Source organism: Filicampus tigris, chromosome 14, assembly GCF_054856515.1.
Source record: "Filicampus tigris isolate MCC_2025a chromosome 14, RoL_Ftig_1.0, whole genome shotgun sequence".
NCBI lineage: Eukaryota > Metazoa > Chordata > Actinopteri > Syngnathiformes > Syngnathidae > Filicampus > Filicampus tigris.
Window position 1 is genome coordinate 15,136,724 of NC_141230.1, and position 16,368 is coordinate 15,153,091.

The 16,368-nt window shown below is 40.0% G+C and overlaps 1 protein-coding gene across 2 annotated transcripts; it reads left to right on the plus strand.

The window, feature by feature from the left end:
* Positions 1–545: 545 nt before the first annotated feature.
* Positions 546–10,418, plus strand: spopla (speckle type BTB/POZ protein like a). 2 transcript variants are annotated; one of them, XM_086052257.1, is made up of 12 exons: positions 546–746; positions 2,526–2,609; positions 3,895–4,008; positions 4,165–4,286; positions 4,443–4,594; positions 4,681–4,808; positions 5,172–5,349; positions 5,958–6,013; positions 6,097–6,219; positions 7,247–7,389; positions 7,514–7,567; positions 8,934–10,418. In XM_086052257.1, the coding sequence occupies exons 3-12, from the start codon at positions 3,931–3,933 to the stop codon at positions 9,076–9,078; spliced, it is 1,179 nt and encodes a 392-aa protein (XP_085908383.1). In that variant the 5' UTR covers positions 546–746; positions 2,526–2,609; positions 3,895–3,930; the 3' UTR covers positions 9,079–10,418. The 2 variants fall into 2 exon arrangements, with proteins under 2 accessions (XP_085908383.1, XP_085908384.1); XM_086052258.1 differs by lacking the exon at positions 546–746 and adding an exon at positions 861–1,693.
* The last annotated feature ends 5,950 nt before the right edge of the window (positions 10,419–16,368 follow it).

The window sequence follows — 16,368 nt, forward strand, 5'->3', positions numbered from 1 at the left end:
TAGCCATGTGCTTTGTCACTTCAAGAAAACACAAGAAATGTAAGTGAAAAATATTGCGTAAAATATCAAATTTAAGAAACATTTGGGGGTTAGTATCAATAAAATTCTGACAGTGTACGATGCTATGTAATGTCGAGGACTTTTCGGATCGGAGGGCATGTGCACCTTCTTTGTAGTCATGTTAGGGTTGACGTGAAGCAAACCTTTGGTGACGATGTGCAACGTGTGTTCAGACAGAGACAACCTGGAGAAAAATTTACGCTAGCTATCAGCACGCTTCACAAGCTCACCGAGGTATGGGACCGAACTCATGCTATTCTTTGGCTGCTTTTGTGTAAATATTTTGTCCTGATGTAATTAACACTTTTTTAAAATACGTGGTTCGATGTTTTAAAAAAAGTATTTAGGCATGGTAAAGGATGGACACAAATTAAACGAGAAATGTTGGAGTAATATTTTTGTGGTGAATAAATTAAGATTAATAATCATAAGTACAAATGTTACTCGTGTGTTGACATGTTTGGCAGCCTCTAAAATCGCGCGTGCGCAGTAGACACCGCCTAGCCTGCTAAGCTAGCAACCAGATCAGACAGACACAGTAAGCTAGCTCAGATATAAATTAGACAAAGAAACCTTGTGAAGAGTCTCACTGAAAAAATAGTCCAAAGTGACGGATGGTGACAGGAGCGCCTGTGACACTAAGCGACATACCTTACTCGATACATACGGAAGTATGAAATTGAAAGGTACGCCGTCACGATGAATTTTCCAACTTTTTTGGCAGTCGATGTACATATTAGCTCGGGCTAGCTGCTAGTTAGCCGACGTTGTTTTCCCAGCAGCATATTGAAGCGAAACGTGAGGGCTTACGTTAGCTCGCTCGGCTAGCATTCTGTCAAAAGAGCTGCATAGGCCCTTTGTTTTACACTATGTAAAGACAACCCGAGTCCGTTTTATACACAGTTCATTTGTTGGTTTGTTGCGCGACAACGATATCGATGTCGATGTGTACGTGTTCACTTGAAGACATGTTGTTAATGTTTGTGTCAAGCTAGCCGATTGTTGTTAGCAGCATTTGCGGTCGAAAGCTAACGAGAATGCAACATTACACTTGCTAGTGAGAACTTAAATGCTAGTTTGGATTAAGTACGATCGCGCTAGTTGGTAGACTTGCTCGTCTTTGTATGACTTATTGGGAATCACTTGACTTTTTCGAAATTAGCTGTCGTGTTTTAAGGGCGTTATTGATAGTAAATACGTGGGGCAATATTGATTTAAAACGATGTTGACACCTGATTTAGTGTCATTAAGTGATGTGAAAAAGATTCGAGCTGTTAACCAGACCGCATATTGAATATCTTATTGAGTTGGGGTTATTCAACAGCCAAAATATGCCTTCGTTGAATACAAACAAGCTAAGTGCCAGTGCCAGTTGCATCATTGTTGATTGAATGGCAAAGCAACAAGATGGACTCAAAACTGTGCTTACTCTTGTCCAAACTTATCCAGCTTAGTGTTTTTACTCTTCAATAGATTGACCTGCATTCAGTACAAATAAATGACACAGCAATTAACTATGCACGGTATTCACAGCCTGAACTAACCGAACATCAATTAATGATAATGACTGGTTTCACAACATGTATTTTTGGAAAGTAGTTAATTTTTTTATGAGTAGTGAAACTACCTACAGGTACTAGTGATGTTAAAGCTCTATCTAAGGCTACGTTCACACTGCATAGCGTGATGCCCAATTTGGATTTTTTGGGGGGGTTAAATACGATCTTTTTATGTATTCATTCATATTACAAAAACAAATGCGACTTATAATGTGAATGCAACGCTTTCGTGATGTGACATGCATGTACATAAAGCACTGCGTCGAGTGGCGGGCACCAAAACAAATTACATCATGTGGCACAGTTTACCGAAGTAAAGATGGTCGCCTGTGTTGGGCTCATAATTTTTATCATATCATATCGCCAGAATAGGGAAACTGGGAGGAGGTAGAAATATTTTGGGGAAATGAGGCGAACCTCCTCGATCCCCTCATTTTATGGAGACGTCCCCTAAAGATGACATTGCCGCGCGTAATAAATGAACCGTCTGCGTGGCTGAATTACTGCTATCACCACGCTTCATCTTGATGATTCATGTTTCAAGTGGTATAAAATTAAAGTTAAATATAAAGACAACACTGTTACTCAAAACAACTTTACAGATTCACGGCCGATTTGTCTCCCAAGTACTCCCCCGCCCGCACGTAGCGCATATTGGGCTTTTGATGACGCATGGGTCAGATGTGTACGAATGAGGTTCATACTGCAGACGCATCGCATCAAAGAGGCTCAGGCGGATTTGGAAGAGAAAAAAAATCCCAATTGTTCTGTTCGCACTGCATGAAAATATCGGATATGTGTCGCATATGGGCAAAAAAATCTGAGCTGCAGTGTGATCATAGCCTAATTATTCCTAATTAGAGACGTGAGGTGATTTCCAAGTCCTCTGCTCTGTTTTCCTTGTAGGTTGGAACATGAAGATGGGACCATGAAGTATCCTGTGAAAAACTAGACCTATACCACCTTTTATATACTTAAAACTGCTAAGAGGTGAGACTTAACTTCACATTCATACATTTGACTGTAGTGCACTCCTGTAGCTGCTACACTGTACAACAAATATTTTTTTGTACACTACAAATTCTAACCAAAGTTTGGAGACACTTGCAAATTTGTATTTGCATTCGCTGGTGTTGGCTGCTTCTATTATTACCACTACGTTGGATTGTCTCCTGCAAACAAAGCCAGACAACCTGTTAGATGAGTCCTGTGCGGGAGATTAACATATCACAGCAGTAACAGTCAAATATACACTTAACAAACGATCCTTCCTCGGTCATCACATGCTCTGTTAACTGTGGTGTCGTCTCCATAGAGCAGGGGCAGGCAATTAATTTTCCCAATGGGACCCGAATGAGAAGCTGGAACTGTCGTCAAGAGCCTTGCCAACATGCTCTTATATCGTGTTCCTGCCAAAGCAGGGATTTATTTACATGTTGGAAAGCTTTGACCCGAGTTATGTGCTTTCGAGTTGCAAATATTTTGGCAAGGTCGCCAGTTGTCTCACCTGGACAACTCTTGCCCAGCTAAACTATGCAATTTGGCGGCTCATTTTATTCCATTTTGGAACATTTAAAATGTTAATTTATGATTCGTGTTTATGTCCGTGTTTTGACAAAGGCCGCGATTCTCAGAAGCACTTATTTTATTATCAATTAAAGAAAAAAATGTTGTTTTTTTAAAAGCGTTATTGGTATCAAAAGAATTAAAGCAAATTACAAAAGGGATTATTATTTTTTTTAAAATAGGGTAATGTCACTGTCATTTGGTTTTTCTGTAGGCAAAAGAATAATAAGGGAAAAAAATTAATTAAAATTGGAAGTCTGATTTTGGTGACATTTTATTTTAATGCCATATCAACCAGCCCTAGTTGGAGATTTAGCATTAAGTCCACTCATTCTGTTGAAAAGAATACATGACCTAAATTAATTGGAATCTAGTAGGGGTTGGCATTTAAAAATATATATATATATCACGATTCAATTTCAATTCTTTAGTTTGTGTGTCAATTAGATTTTGATTATTCAGGTTGAGATTTGTGTGTATGAACTCGGCCATTCAGTGGAGTTGAATTGTGAAGGGAACTATTGCACTGCACTGACGAATCAATATTTTTAACCACCCTCGGAATCAATGTAAAGGAAGTACAAGGCAGTTTCCTCACACTAAAAATACAACTTAAAACACTGTAACGCAGTAAAATCCTGTGGGTTTTTTTTTTTTTTTGTGATGTGAGATTTCGCCCAAATAAAAGTTTTTGTTTTGCACTGCCTAGTGCTTTAGAGTCACGAGTGCTACCTCCAAAGTGGTGATGTCACGGGTTCCCACCCCCCCTCCTCCTGGGGAGATGTCAAGTGGACCTGTGGCAGAGAGCTGGTGTTACACACAGGTTGGAGCAATCAGCACTTCACTTCTGTTCTCTCCACGGAAGCCATGTCATCACTTTCCCACAGCTCCTGACGTAATCTGAGATCATGTCACTGCGGAATCCTTTGTCGATTGTACTAAACACACCTCATGTTTCTTCTTTTTCTTTGGCGCCAAGGTCAAGGTTGTTAAATTTTCCTACATGTGGACCATCAACAACTTTAGCTTTTGCAGAGAAGAAATGGGGGAAGTGCTGAAGAGCTCAACCTTCTCCTCTGGCCCTAACGACAAGATGAAGTGGTCAGTGACTCATTTTCACCAATTATGTATTTAAAAAAAAAAAATATATATATATATATATATATATATATATATATAAAAATAAAAGGAAGTAGTAGTCGAGAGCGCGCGACTCCCTCTTGAACTTTACTGATTGCTTCGGTTTTTTCTTGACAGGTGTCTGCGAGTCAATCCAAAGGGACTTGATGATGAAAGCAAAGATTATCTGTCATTGTATTTACTTCTTGTTAGTTGTCCAAAAAGTGAAGTCAGAGCAAAATTCAAGTTTTCCTTGTTGAATGCTAAACGAGAGGAGACAAAAGCGATGGGTAAGCGCGCGCGCCCACAACATCATCAGGCAAAACATTTGAAAGCCGTAGCGTCTTAAAACAACTTGCTTTCCTTTTTGTTGCAGAAAGCCAAAGAGCCTACAGGTTTGTCCAAGGCAAAGACTGGGGCTTCAAAAAGTTTATTAGGAGAGATTTCCTCCTGGATGAAGCCAACGGACTGCTGCCTGATGACAAACTTACGCTTTTCTGTGAGGTAATTGTTCAAATTTTTTGCCAGCTCACATATCCATTACAATTTAGAGGGCTTTTTTTTTTTCCTTGCTTGTTTTAAAGTCCATTAGAACTTCAGTTTTCATGATTAATCTGTTCTAAAAATTGCCGGTGCAAGGGAAAAAAATTACTTTACTTAAATTACTTAAAATTACTGTTTACATCAGTGACATTCCAAATAAAATGTCTTTTCTTTCATTTTGAGCGCCGCTCTGTTGAATGTCAATCGCGTCTGCAAGGATGCGTGTTTGCCTTCCACGAGAGTCATACATGCATTTGCGTCCACTTATTTGGATTCTGTCCTCTTTGCCTTTGCTACCAATTATGTGTTGTGTCTTCTGAGCAGGTCAGTGTTGTCCAGGACTCTGTGAACATTTCTGGCCAGTCCAACATGAACATGCTGAAGGTACCCGAGTGTCAGCTGTCGGATGACCTGGGCAACCTTTGGGAGTGTTCACGCTTCACAGACTGCAGCCTCTATGTGGGAGGGCAGGAGTTCAAGGCCCACAAATCCATCCTGGCAGGTATGAAGGGCTGGAGTTGGCACTTTGCAACACTTTAGCCCAAACCGTTTTATTAGAACGTGCCTGTTACGGAGTTACCATTAGGAATGTGGGTTTTAATGTAATTGCAGTACCTTGACATGAAGACGCTTCCTCCCTGCAAATCCATTAGGGAGGCCTGATTTATCCTGCGTTCTAAATGTCGGTCTGAGGGTATTTAACAAGCGCCCATGACAGAGAAGTGCTGAAAATGGCCTTTGTGAGACATGTCATGCCTCTTCTGAATGGCCTCCCTCACAGAGCCATAAGCACCTTGAAAGGCGACCAAGGGTCTGTATCTCCTGGCAGGTTTGAAGCAGCCTGTTTCTGCAAAAGGTGCTAATCCACTAGACTATACCTTGCTTGACCCCGAGTGACTGCGGTCCAGGAGACTGAAAGCCTCGCAGACTATCCCAGGCTGTGCCCATTCGACATGGTGCCAGCAGCTGCTTTGGTCAGATGGGGGCGGGGAAAGTGGACGACACAGCACTAACTCTGATTTAACACATTGACAAGTGCTGCACGCCGGTAAAGGAGGTTTTTGTTGACCGCTGTTATATTTATCACTCTTGGATCTGTGTTTGTCGCAGCAAGGTCGCCCGTCTTCAATGCGATGTTTGAGCATGAGATGGAGGAGAGTAAAAAGGTAGGAAAAAGTGACTCATTACTGTATTTAGAATTTTTATTTTTATTTTGACTTCCTTCAAAACCCTGTTTTCCTCCTCCCAGAACCGTGTCGATATAAGCGACGTGGACCCCGACGTCTTCAAGGAAATGATGGGCTTCATCTACACAGGGAAGGCCCCAAACCTGGAGAAGATGGCAGACAACCTGCTGGCAGCGGCAGACAAAGTGAGCGCAGAAAGAATTTACACTTGCAAACCTGCAAGGCACAAACTGTCATATGTCTGTGTTATTTTTATTCCCCTTTCTTTTTTGGTGCGCTCTTGTTTATGAATCTCATTACCTCTGTTTCCAACTGGAATAGTGGTAAGCGGTATATATGCTAGACCGGTGGTTCTCAAACCTTTTACAGCAACTACCACTTAATAAAAGACTTGGCTGTCCAAGTACCGCCATGATGACCTCCAGAAAAACACAATACCGTATTTTCCGGACTATGAGTCGCATTTTTTTTTTTCATAGTTTGGCCGGGGGTGCCACTTATACTTTCAAGAAAGTGGTGCCCAATACGTCTGTTTGTTTTACTCATTTGCTAGCTTGTGCATTTAATATTAACGTTGCGCGATGGAGACAACTTGGAATCCGGGCGGGGTGTTGTGTAATGTAACGTAAGCATACCGTTCAGCCTGTTGTTGCTTCTATTCTATTTTTTATTTTGAATTGTTCGTCATTTAAATTTTAAAGGACATGTCTGTTCTTGGTGTTGGATTTTATCAAATAAATTTCCCCCCAAAACGCGACTCATATATGTTATTTTTCCTTCTTTATTATGCATTTTATGGCTGGCGCGACTTGTACTCCGGAGCAACTTATAGTCCGGAAAATACGGTAGTGTAAATCAAAAATGGGTCAACCCCACAATGTTCTTTGCAATAATATGTTCTATGCGCCTCCACTAGTCTAAAGACGGCATTTCATTTGTGGAGTATGAGTTAAGAAGCAAAATGCACCCGTTTTTAGCCATCTCAGGGGGCGGCCATTTTGTCACTTGCTGTCGAATGAAAATGACATCACAGTTGCTCGGGTAATGACCAATCACGGCTCAGCTTCAGAAAACAGAGGAGCCGTGAGCTGCTGTAATCACCAAGCAGGATGTTGTTACACCTTAGCGCTTATCGTTTGGCCGTACCAGACAACGGCTCCTGTTTGCTTCCCGTGGGTGGCTAAGCGCCTGCTCTCCCTCGTGTGCTTCCAGTACGCTCTGGAGCGTCTAAAAGTCATGTGTGAAGAGGCCCTGTGCAACAGCCTCTCGGTGGAGAATGTGGCCGACACCCTCATCCTCGCAGACTTGCACAGCGCCGAGCAGCTCAAAGCACAAGCCATAGATTTTATCAACAGGCAAGTATCTCTGGGAGAATAAGAAGAGGGCGGTGGAAAAAAAAAAAAACCTCCCGTGATGAATTTCTGCTGCCATTTCTGTTTACCATCCCTGAATGCTTACCTTTTTATCTCCTTGCCATAGGTGCAGTGTCCTCAGACAGCTGGGCTGTAAAGATGGAAAGAACTGGAATAGCAAGTATGTAATTAGCTGATATGTGACACAAGATGAATAACACACTCTTATCTGGGCCCCTCACAGATGCATTAGAATTCATTGTTTTAGCCCTGGCGGATGGCGCACTATTTACCTTTTCACTTTGAGGCGTCGTATCATTGTGTCCAAGTTATTAATAGATTCGTAGCTGGAGAAACCCTACAAATGGAGACTTTTTTTTCCCCATTTTGTATGGGCGGAGGGTGGTCGCCAAGTTTGCCTTTCCAATGAATATTCGTGTGTTTTCGTGGCACCTTGAAGCTAGGCTGCCTTTTGTGGGCATACATCTCACGAGGAAACGGTGGCATTACTTTCAGCCAATCGGGAAAATATCAGTCTGTATATTATGCCATCCGTAAACCTAATGCCTGTTTTCTAATCTGCTGTTGTAGCGGCAGCCTTGCGCCGTTCTTTAAACTGTCCCACCCACCAAGCATTTACATGCTGGAAATATTTGTAATAATTGTTGTTTAAGTTTTGCCGTTTCTTGTTCTAGAAAAGTATCATAATTGGTGGGTTGATTTAGTGTTTATAAGAAATTTCATGTTTTTTTTTTTAATATTATTAAACAATTGGTTAAAATGTATAATTTGTTCAATATTATTAATTTTGTTGAATCAGTTTTTCAAAATTTTCAATTGTACTTACTTCATCTCATTAAACGTGTAACTAATTTGCACACAATAAAATAGAACTATATGCCTCCCCCCCCCCAAAAAAATGCTTTAGACATGTTTAACATTTATCATCATTTATAATGAAATGAATTATGAAAAATGAAAGACGAATGGTTACTTAAAGCGGAAGTCAACCCAAACATATTTTTTTCAAGAATATGTTCCCAGGAGGCCCACTAGTTGAAACACGGCATTCAGATTAATTTTGAGTTTGTGGAATATAAATTAAGCCGCAAAAGGCACTCCTTTTTAGCCACGCTGACCTGTCGGCCGTGATTGGTCGTTGTGAGCAGTTGTGATGTCATTTTTTGTCGACAGAAGACAAAATGGCCTCCCCCAGAGATGGCTAAAAATGAGTGCATTTTGCTGCTTAACTGCTCGAAATTAATCAGAATGCTGTGTTTCAACTAGTGGACCTGCTGGAAACAGACTAGCAGACTAAAAGGTTAAGTTAGGTGGTTGTTTTAAATACACAAAGTGTAATTGTCTTTGTGTTATATTTAAAACTGGGATTGGCGTTAAATAACTTGACGCCTATTTTGGGAGTTTGAAAATGTTCATATTTGACATTTCAAATCCCAATTTTATTTGCTTTATTTGCTTCAGCGTGTCATTTCTGTTCATTGATTTTTAATGTCTGTGCATTAAGCCGATTGTGTTTGTGCTGGCAGCCACGCAACGGACATAATGGAGACCGCGGGCTGGAAGTCAATGATCCAGTCGCACCCTCACTTGGTGGCCGAGGCATTCCGCGCCCTGGCGTCGGCGCAGTGCCCGCCCTTCGGTCCTCCCCGGAAGCGTCTAAAACAGTCGTGACGGCCCGGGACTCGCTGGCTCTGCAGAGGAAAAGACTAGTAGTGAGGATGCCACTCTTTTTGAATTCCACCAAAACTGATTACACTTGGATAGAGAAGAGTGGCCCTTCTCACCATGGATGTGGGGGGAGGCTGGCACAATGGACTTGGGGGTGACAAAAGAAAAAAGAAAAAAAAAAAAAAAAGGACTGTCTTGCTTTGTTGCCCCGACTGTCTCGTGTTCAGGGTGGGTAGCAAGTCAAGCTGTCTGCTACTGTGTTTTTTTTTTTTTTTGTTTTTTTCTTTTTTTTTTTCTGTAATTCTTCAAAATGGCCTTAATATATCTGCCATTGCTCTGGAGTCGCTCCGGAGTTCATTTTGTCTATTTTACTCTGTGCCTGCCTTGTCACAAAGACCAGGCCTCCTCCAGGTTGCACTAGTTCCCTTCAATAGTCGTTTTCATATGGAGTTCGATAGGAACGTAACAAAAGGTTGAACTAAATGGGAAATATTATATATTTGTAATGTTTAGCCCGTTTTGTGACCAGAAATTAAAGAGCATGAACACTTACAGTGCGAGGTCAGTTCTTAACACTTTTTAAAAGATGTGTATGCCCCATATTGATGGCACCATTTCTATGTAAATGACAGCTGAAGCATCCTCAGAAGACCATTGTACGGGACGTCTGTTGTGTTGCGTCTGTGTGGGGACTAAAAAAAAAAATAAATAATAAAAAAAAAAAAAATGGCATCACCCATTTAGGAAGACCTTGTGTCAATTTAAAGTCGTTGACCCTTATATATGAAACAATGGAAGTATTGACATGTATTTAACAAGGCTCACATCTAAATGACATATTCCGCTCACGTCTGTGAACCAGCTTCAATTCAATTGGAACAAAAAGACTTTAGTATTGCCAACCTGCAAATATATATATTCTCATGATATTGTGGTTTAGTCAAAGTGGAAAGACTAATGCATGGTCATGTTATTGTTGAGGAACGTGTCCAAGAACCTTTTTTTTTTTTTTTTTTTAAATAGTATTTCCTGACGTCGGTGCAGAATTAAAAGAATTGACCATTGTGTACAAAACAAACGGTCCTCTTAACGTGCTTGGAGACTTGTAGGATGCTGCGCATCACTTCTGCCGGCGATGTCATTCTTTAGAATGAGAGCTTGTCCTTTTTGTTTCGGTGCATCGTAGCGTGGACGTGACACAAACACACCGGGAGGGTTTGTACAATAAGAGGGCAGCATCATTCTGCGTCGTGTCAACATGTTTAAATGTAAGTTTGGAAGCAGCGAGATGGAAATTGTCCGCACAAATGGCTGCCGATAAGCAAATAAAACATTTTCCAACACTCTCATGTCCTGTTTTTTTTTCACCCCATCGTTTTAAATTGAGCCCCTTTGAAGGTCATGTTTTTCCCCCACACAAATCGGAGCTGATGACTGGTTGTCTCCAAATGTAAGCTGACCAAAGCGATCTCGAGCCACATGAAGTAAAAGCTAACGAAGACTTCAAAGTGGATTGCGAGCCAGACGTGTCCACCTGCTGCCCCCTCTAAAGGACGCCGTCAAATCCTACTTCACCTTTCATCATCCTCTTACTGACTCGGGCTAGAGATTTCTGCAAAGGCGTTCCAAAGTTTTTCAAATGTGCTAATGACTTTTAGACGACTGTAAAACCTAATGTAACAATTCCAAGGACGTCCTCTCAAACACATGCAATTGCTTTACGATTGGACCTGAAGTGGAGTGTTAAGTTTGTTTTTGAACTGGAGTGTATGGCCGCATCACGCACAAGGAGGAAGTGACCTGTTTATGGAAGACCAAAACAGTTGGAAAAAAAACAAAACAGTTTGAAATAAATACTCTGATAAATAACAGGACTATAATACTGCCATTAAAATATATGAAATACGTTCTTAATATTCTGTAATATCCATTGTTATTTTATGATTATTTTATAATTATTTGAACAATGTTACCCTTTTTAAAATAACTATTGTCCAACATTTCATAAAATTAAACAAGAGGTTCTTTTTTTTTCATACAAAGTGATTTTTTTTTATTTCAAAATATCCTTTTCCACAATGGCTTTTTTCATAATGCGGTTTTACTTGCAGCAATGACTTGCTCTGTCAATCAAGTCACATTAGGCGGAGCCAGTTATGTGATTGGCTGGGCCACGGACAGTATGGATTCAAGAGAGAAGTCAATTTCACTCAGAGAAGTTACAATTCGTTTGGACAGTGAGTAAGACCTTGACAAAGGATTGCAGCAGCCGGGGTGTTTTTGATGAGGTGGTGTTTGGAAGTTCACGTTGCCAGCTGGTAACCACACTCTTGACTTCTCTCCTGCAGCCATTCTGTCCATTCATGGTCGTTTTTTTTTTTTTCACAAAAAACGCCTTACTAAAGAAAAAAAAAAAAAGCCTTACTATAAAAAAAAAAAACGCCTTATTATACATGGTTGGTTTTTTTCCCCCAAAAAAGCCTTACTATACATGGTCGTTTAAAAAAAAACAAAAAAACGCCTTACTATACATGGTCGTTTTTGTCCCCCTAAAAAACGCCTTACTTTTTTTTTTCTTTCCCAAAAAAACGGCATACTACACATCATCATTTTTTCACAAAAAAAGACTTACTAGACTAAATGGTCATGTTTTTTTTTCTCAAAAAACGCCTGACTATCCATGGTCGTTTTTTTATCCCCCAAAAACGCCTTACTATCCATAGTAGTGTGTTTTTTTTCACAAACCACGCCTTGCTAAACATGGTCGTTTAGTAAAAAAAAAAAAGCACCATCAATCCTCAGGTTGAAGCAAACCAGGAAAGGAAAAAAAAAAAAAAAAAAAAAAAAAAAACGAACCCCAAAAAAAAAATGTTTTTCCAAAAAAACGCCTCACTATACATGGTCGTTTTTTCCCCCAAAAAAGGCTTACTATACATGGTCGTTTTGAAAAAAAAAAAAAAAAAAGAAAACGCCTTACTATACATAGTCGTTTTTTTCCCCCCCAAAAAAAGCATAAATACACTATATATGGTCATGTTTCTTTCCAAACAAACGGAAAGGAAATGGTCGGTTTTTTCCCCCAAAACGCCTTACTACGCTTGGTCATATTTTATTTTATTTTTTTAAACGCCTTACTGTACATGGTTGTTTTTTTACCCCAGAAACGCCTTACTATACATGGTCGTTTAGTAAAAAAAATAAAATAAAAAAAGCCTGACTATACAGTCATTTTTTCCCCAAAAATGCCTTACTATACATGGTCGTTTAATTTAAAAAAAAAAAAAAAAATTTAAAAAGCCTTAATATACATGGTCGTTTTTTAAAAAAAAATAAACGCCTTACTATACATGGTCGTTTAGTAAAAAAAAAAGCACCATCAACCCTCAGGTTGAAGCAAACCAGGAAAGGAAAAAAAAAAAAACCCAAAAAAAAAAACAAAAAAAGAAATTTTTACAAAAAAACGCATGGTCGTTTTGTCCCCCAACTTACAACCCCATGAATTAGTGGTCTAGTCAATTAAATTGAAATTCCACACTAATTCCTCCTAACTTTGGCTGGTGAATGTTTATTTGTGTTCTCTGTATGTACATGATGACATTGGGAAAATTAGCCTTCATGTTGGGAGTGATGTCCCGTACTGTTTAAAAGTGTGAGTGATAAAACCACGCCGATGGAAAGATGCGGGACCTGTCGGGTCAGGGCGACCTGGGAGCGTCTTGATGGCGGAGGAGAGGATACCTGGCCCTGATCAGATAAGAGTAATGGAAGCCAATGAAAAGCAGCCCGTCGCCCGCAACACCAGCAGAATGGATGTGCTCCCTGAGGTGTACCTCTGGTATCACACACGCCTGCGGACACAGATGTATTGGCTATTAAGAAGCGTCACCAAAATGCGTTTCTGAAAACGCTGCTTATTCTGCCGACACGCCCTTGCGGGAATAAAAAAATGAAATAAATATATATATATATACAGTATAGGCGATAAAGGTGAACACAGTCGAACTCTTGTGAAGTTTTAAATCAACTTTAATGCCAGAAGTTGAATTGAATGCTTGGCTATTAAAGTAACCCAAATAAATCAACGTTTGTACTTACAGTATACACAGCACAGGGCTCCTTTGGAACAAAGTTGAGAAGAAAAAAAAAGGGGACAGTCTAAAATGCTCAATGTACAAATGCGTTATGTCGCATAATGTGCGAAAACGATGGTCAATCGTCACCCTGATTCATTTTACTCATGCCCACTTCAACCTCAGAAACTGTTCAAACGATTGCCCCAATATTTGGGATTTTATGGACGGATGATTTTTCCTCTCCATATAGGCGCTCACTATGGAGAAAAAAAAATGGTCATTTAATATCTGAAAACTATGACCAACCATCACCAAAGTGTACATAAACATCTCTACTCATGCCCACTACAACTTTGGAAAACATTCAAACGATTGCCCATCGAACATTTGGGATTTTATGCATATGAAGTGTTTTCCTCGCCATACAAAATGTTTAACGTCGCTTGATATCAGAAATCTGCAAACAATCCAAATCAAAATGAACGCTGGCACCGGTTCTTAATGCCCACTTTTTTATGGATGCTAAGACTTGTCCTCTCTATAGGCGCTCACTATATGCTTAATGAGGAAAACGTCCAGAAAATCCAAAATATCGAGGCGATCGATTTTTCAGAGGTTGGAGTGGGCATAAGGATAGATGTCACCATTCATTTTGGTGACGATTGAACACATTTTTCTGACACTAAGCCAAGTTAAGTGGAAAGTCAAGTCAAAAACATTCATGTTCTATGCGCCATACTTGTCTAAACAACATATCCTGATGATTATTGCATTTGGGCAATATGCATTAAGCAAAAAAATCCACCCATTTTGATCCATCTCAGGGGGCGGCCATTTTGCCTTGTACTGCCACTTGCTGTCGACTGAAAATGACATCACATGACCAAACCCAGAAAAGAGGCGAGCCGAGTTGTTACCTGAGCCAAAGTCTTATTCAGTCTAGAGCAAGTAGTAGTACAAGGCAAAATGGCCGCCCCCACGAGAAAAGAAACCGGTGGATTTTTCTGCTTAATGCATATTCCACAAATGCCATATAAATCAGAATACCGTGTTTAGACTAGCCCTACTAGTCATAGAACATATGTAAAGATTTATTTTTATTGTTTTACTTGACTTCCACTTTAAGCTTTTTTTTTACGGTTGCGTTAAGCGTTTTAGACCGTCCCTCAAAAAGCAATCAGGAAGTCAAAAAGGTACATTGGACATTTATCTACATGTGATACAAACACCAGAATTAAGAGGACAAGTCCCACTTAGAGATGTACAAGATTTCTTTTTGAAATGAGTGACTTCAATTGTGAAGCCGTAGGGTTTCGTTTTTTTGACACTTTCGTACACAGAATTCGCACAGGAGGAACTCAAAAGACAACTCAGATTGAGTTCATTTCTTATAATACAAGTCCCCTCCTGCAAGGATCTTTTACTGTACAGCCGATGGAGGAAAAAAAAAAAAAAGACATGAAATACAGAAAAAAAACAAATTTCTACATGTGGCCTTGAACTGTCTTTTAACAATTAAAGCACATGACACACTTCACTATAAAACCAGCTTTGATGCCCCAAAAAGTCAGCATAATGTACAGTTGTGTGCATTTCATCATTAAATTTCCAACTAAATTTCCAGAGTGACGCCCTCCTCACCACCTTCATATTCTTTCCCACAAACATTTAAAGTTAATGAAATGAAGCCTGTTCAGAGGACATGTCAAGTGTTGATAATCATCTGTCACACTCACACTTGAATGCAGCACGATGCCTTCACGTTCATCCGGCAAACGGATTGCTTGTAGTGCACCGTAACGATGATGATGCCGGTGAAGAATGAGAGCACAATTAGACATTTAGCAATCAGGCGGTGGCATATGCTAATGATTAATGATTCCTCTCAGCTCCTTTTGAGAGTAGCGCTTAATATTAGCCTCAGTCCATCCATACACGTCTTGATAAGAGAGAATTGAACACTGGTCGTCAGGGTGCGTCGATTATTCACAACTCCTTTGTGCTAAACAGCTGTATGAAACAAAACAAAAAAAAAGTCTAAAATAATAAGACCTTGTGATAAATGTCGCTCGCTTCATTCCTAAGTGTAGTTTGATCATGTTAGAAGTGGTACGCACCTCCACCTGCCTGTGGCCTCGCCTTCAACAAAACATCTGGACAACATCCTAATTAGCAGTGGTTAACAAAGTGCCCTCATGCAATTTCCACTTCAGTTACCCCATTGAAGTGGAGAAGAGGAGAAGGCTAGAGAAAACTTTTTTTTTTTTTTTTTTCTTTTTTAATCAAAAGTACCAAAGGTTTCAAGCTTTTTCACAGAGACACTGAATGATGTGCGTAAACCAACAACCATAAGAGCCAGACGCTCTCACCAGTTGCGGTAGCACTGCTGTCAGAGTCAGTCGGGGAGGATATAGTAGAGATTGAATTGAAGTGACATATCAAGATGTATCAACGTAGTCGAAACAGTAGACTATATCGAATGTTAATTAATTAATAGGGATGCAAGGATTAATCGAAAATCGATTCAAAATCGATTCGGCCCGATTAATCGATTCGACTAATCGAAAATCGAATTGCTTAAATTCATCTAGAAAATGATGTCTTGAAACGTTTTACCATTCCAGATGCACATTTTGAATGTGTAGATCAAATTACAAGCATGATAGCAATTTTTTAAAAATCGATTCGAAAATCGGGAACTGAAAATCGAATCGGGGCTTGAGTGAATCGTTACATGCCTATTAATTAATGTTCTCATCAATAACAGTAAATGCGTTTATGAGCCAACTTTGCCAAGTGAAACACACCTGTTGCAATCTGCACAGACATTTAGTAATCGGCATCTCTGGTGAGTATTTTAAATGGAAAATGTTGCCGTGTTATTAGATAAATAATGGTTCTGAACTGTTCCACAGGATTTAACTGGCAAAAGTTGCGTGCTGGGGCGGGGTAGTGGCAGTAATCCCCACTGAATGCCCAAGTACTAAATGCACCGCCCACCATTGGTTAAGCTCTACCCTGGAATACTGAATTGTACCCCAGTGAACGATACTGTAGCTGTCAAATGTTACGGTCGAGAAAGAATCATTTTCACATAACCCTCAAACAAAACAAAATTGCCCTGTGATTTGCAGGCGGGCAATCCAGGCTTTGCCCCGCCTCTTGCCCAAATTTAACTGGGACAAGCTCCAGCTCACCTGCAACAGTGAGGATAGAGAAT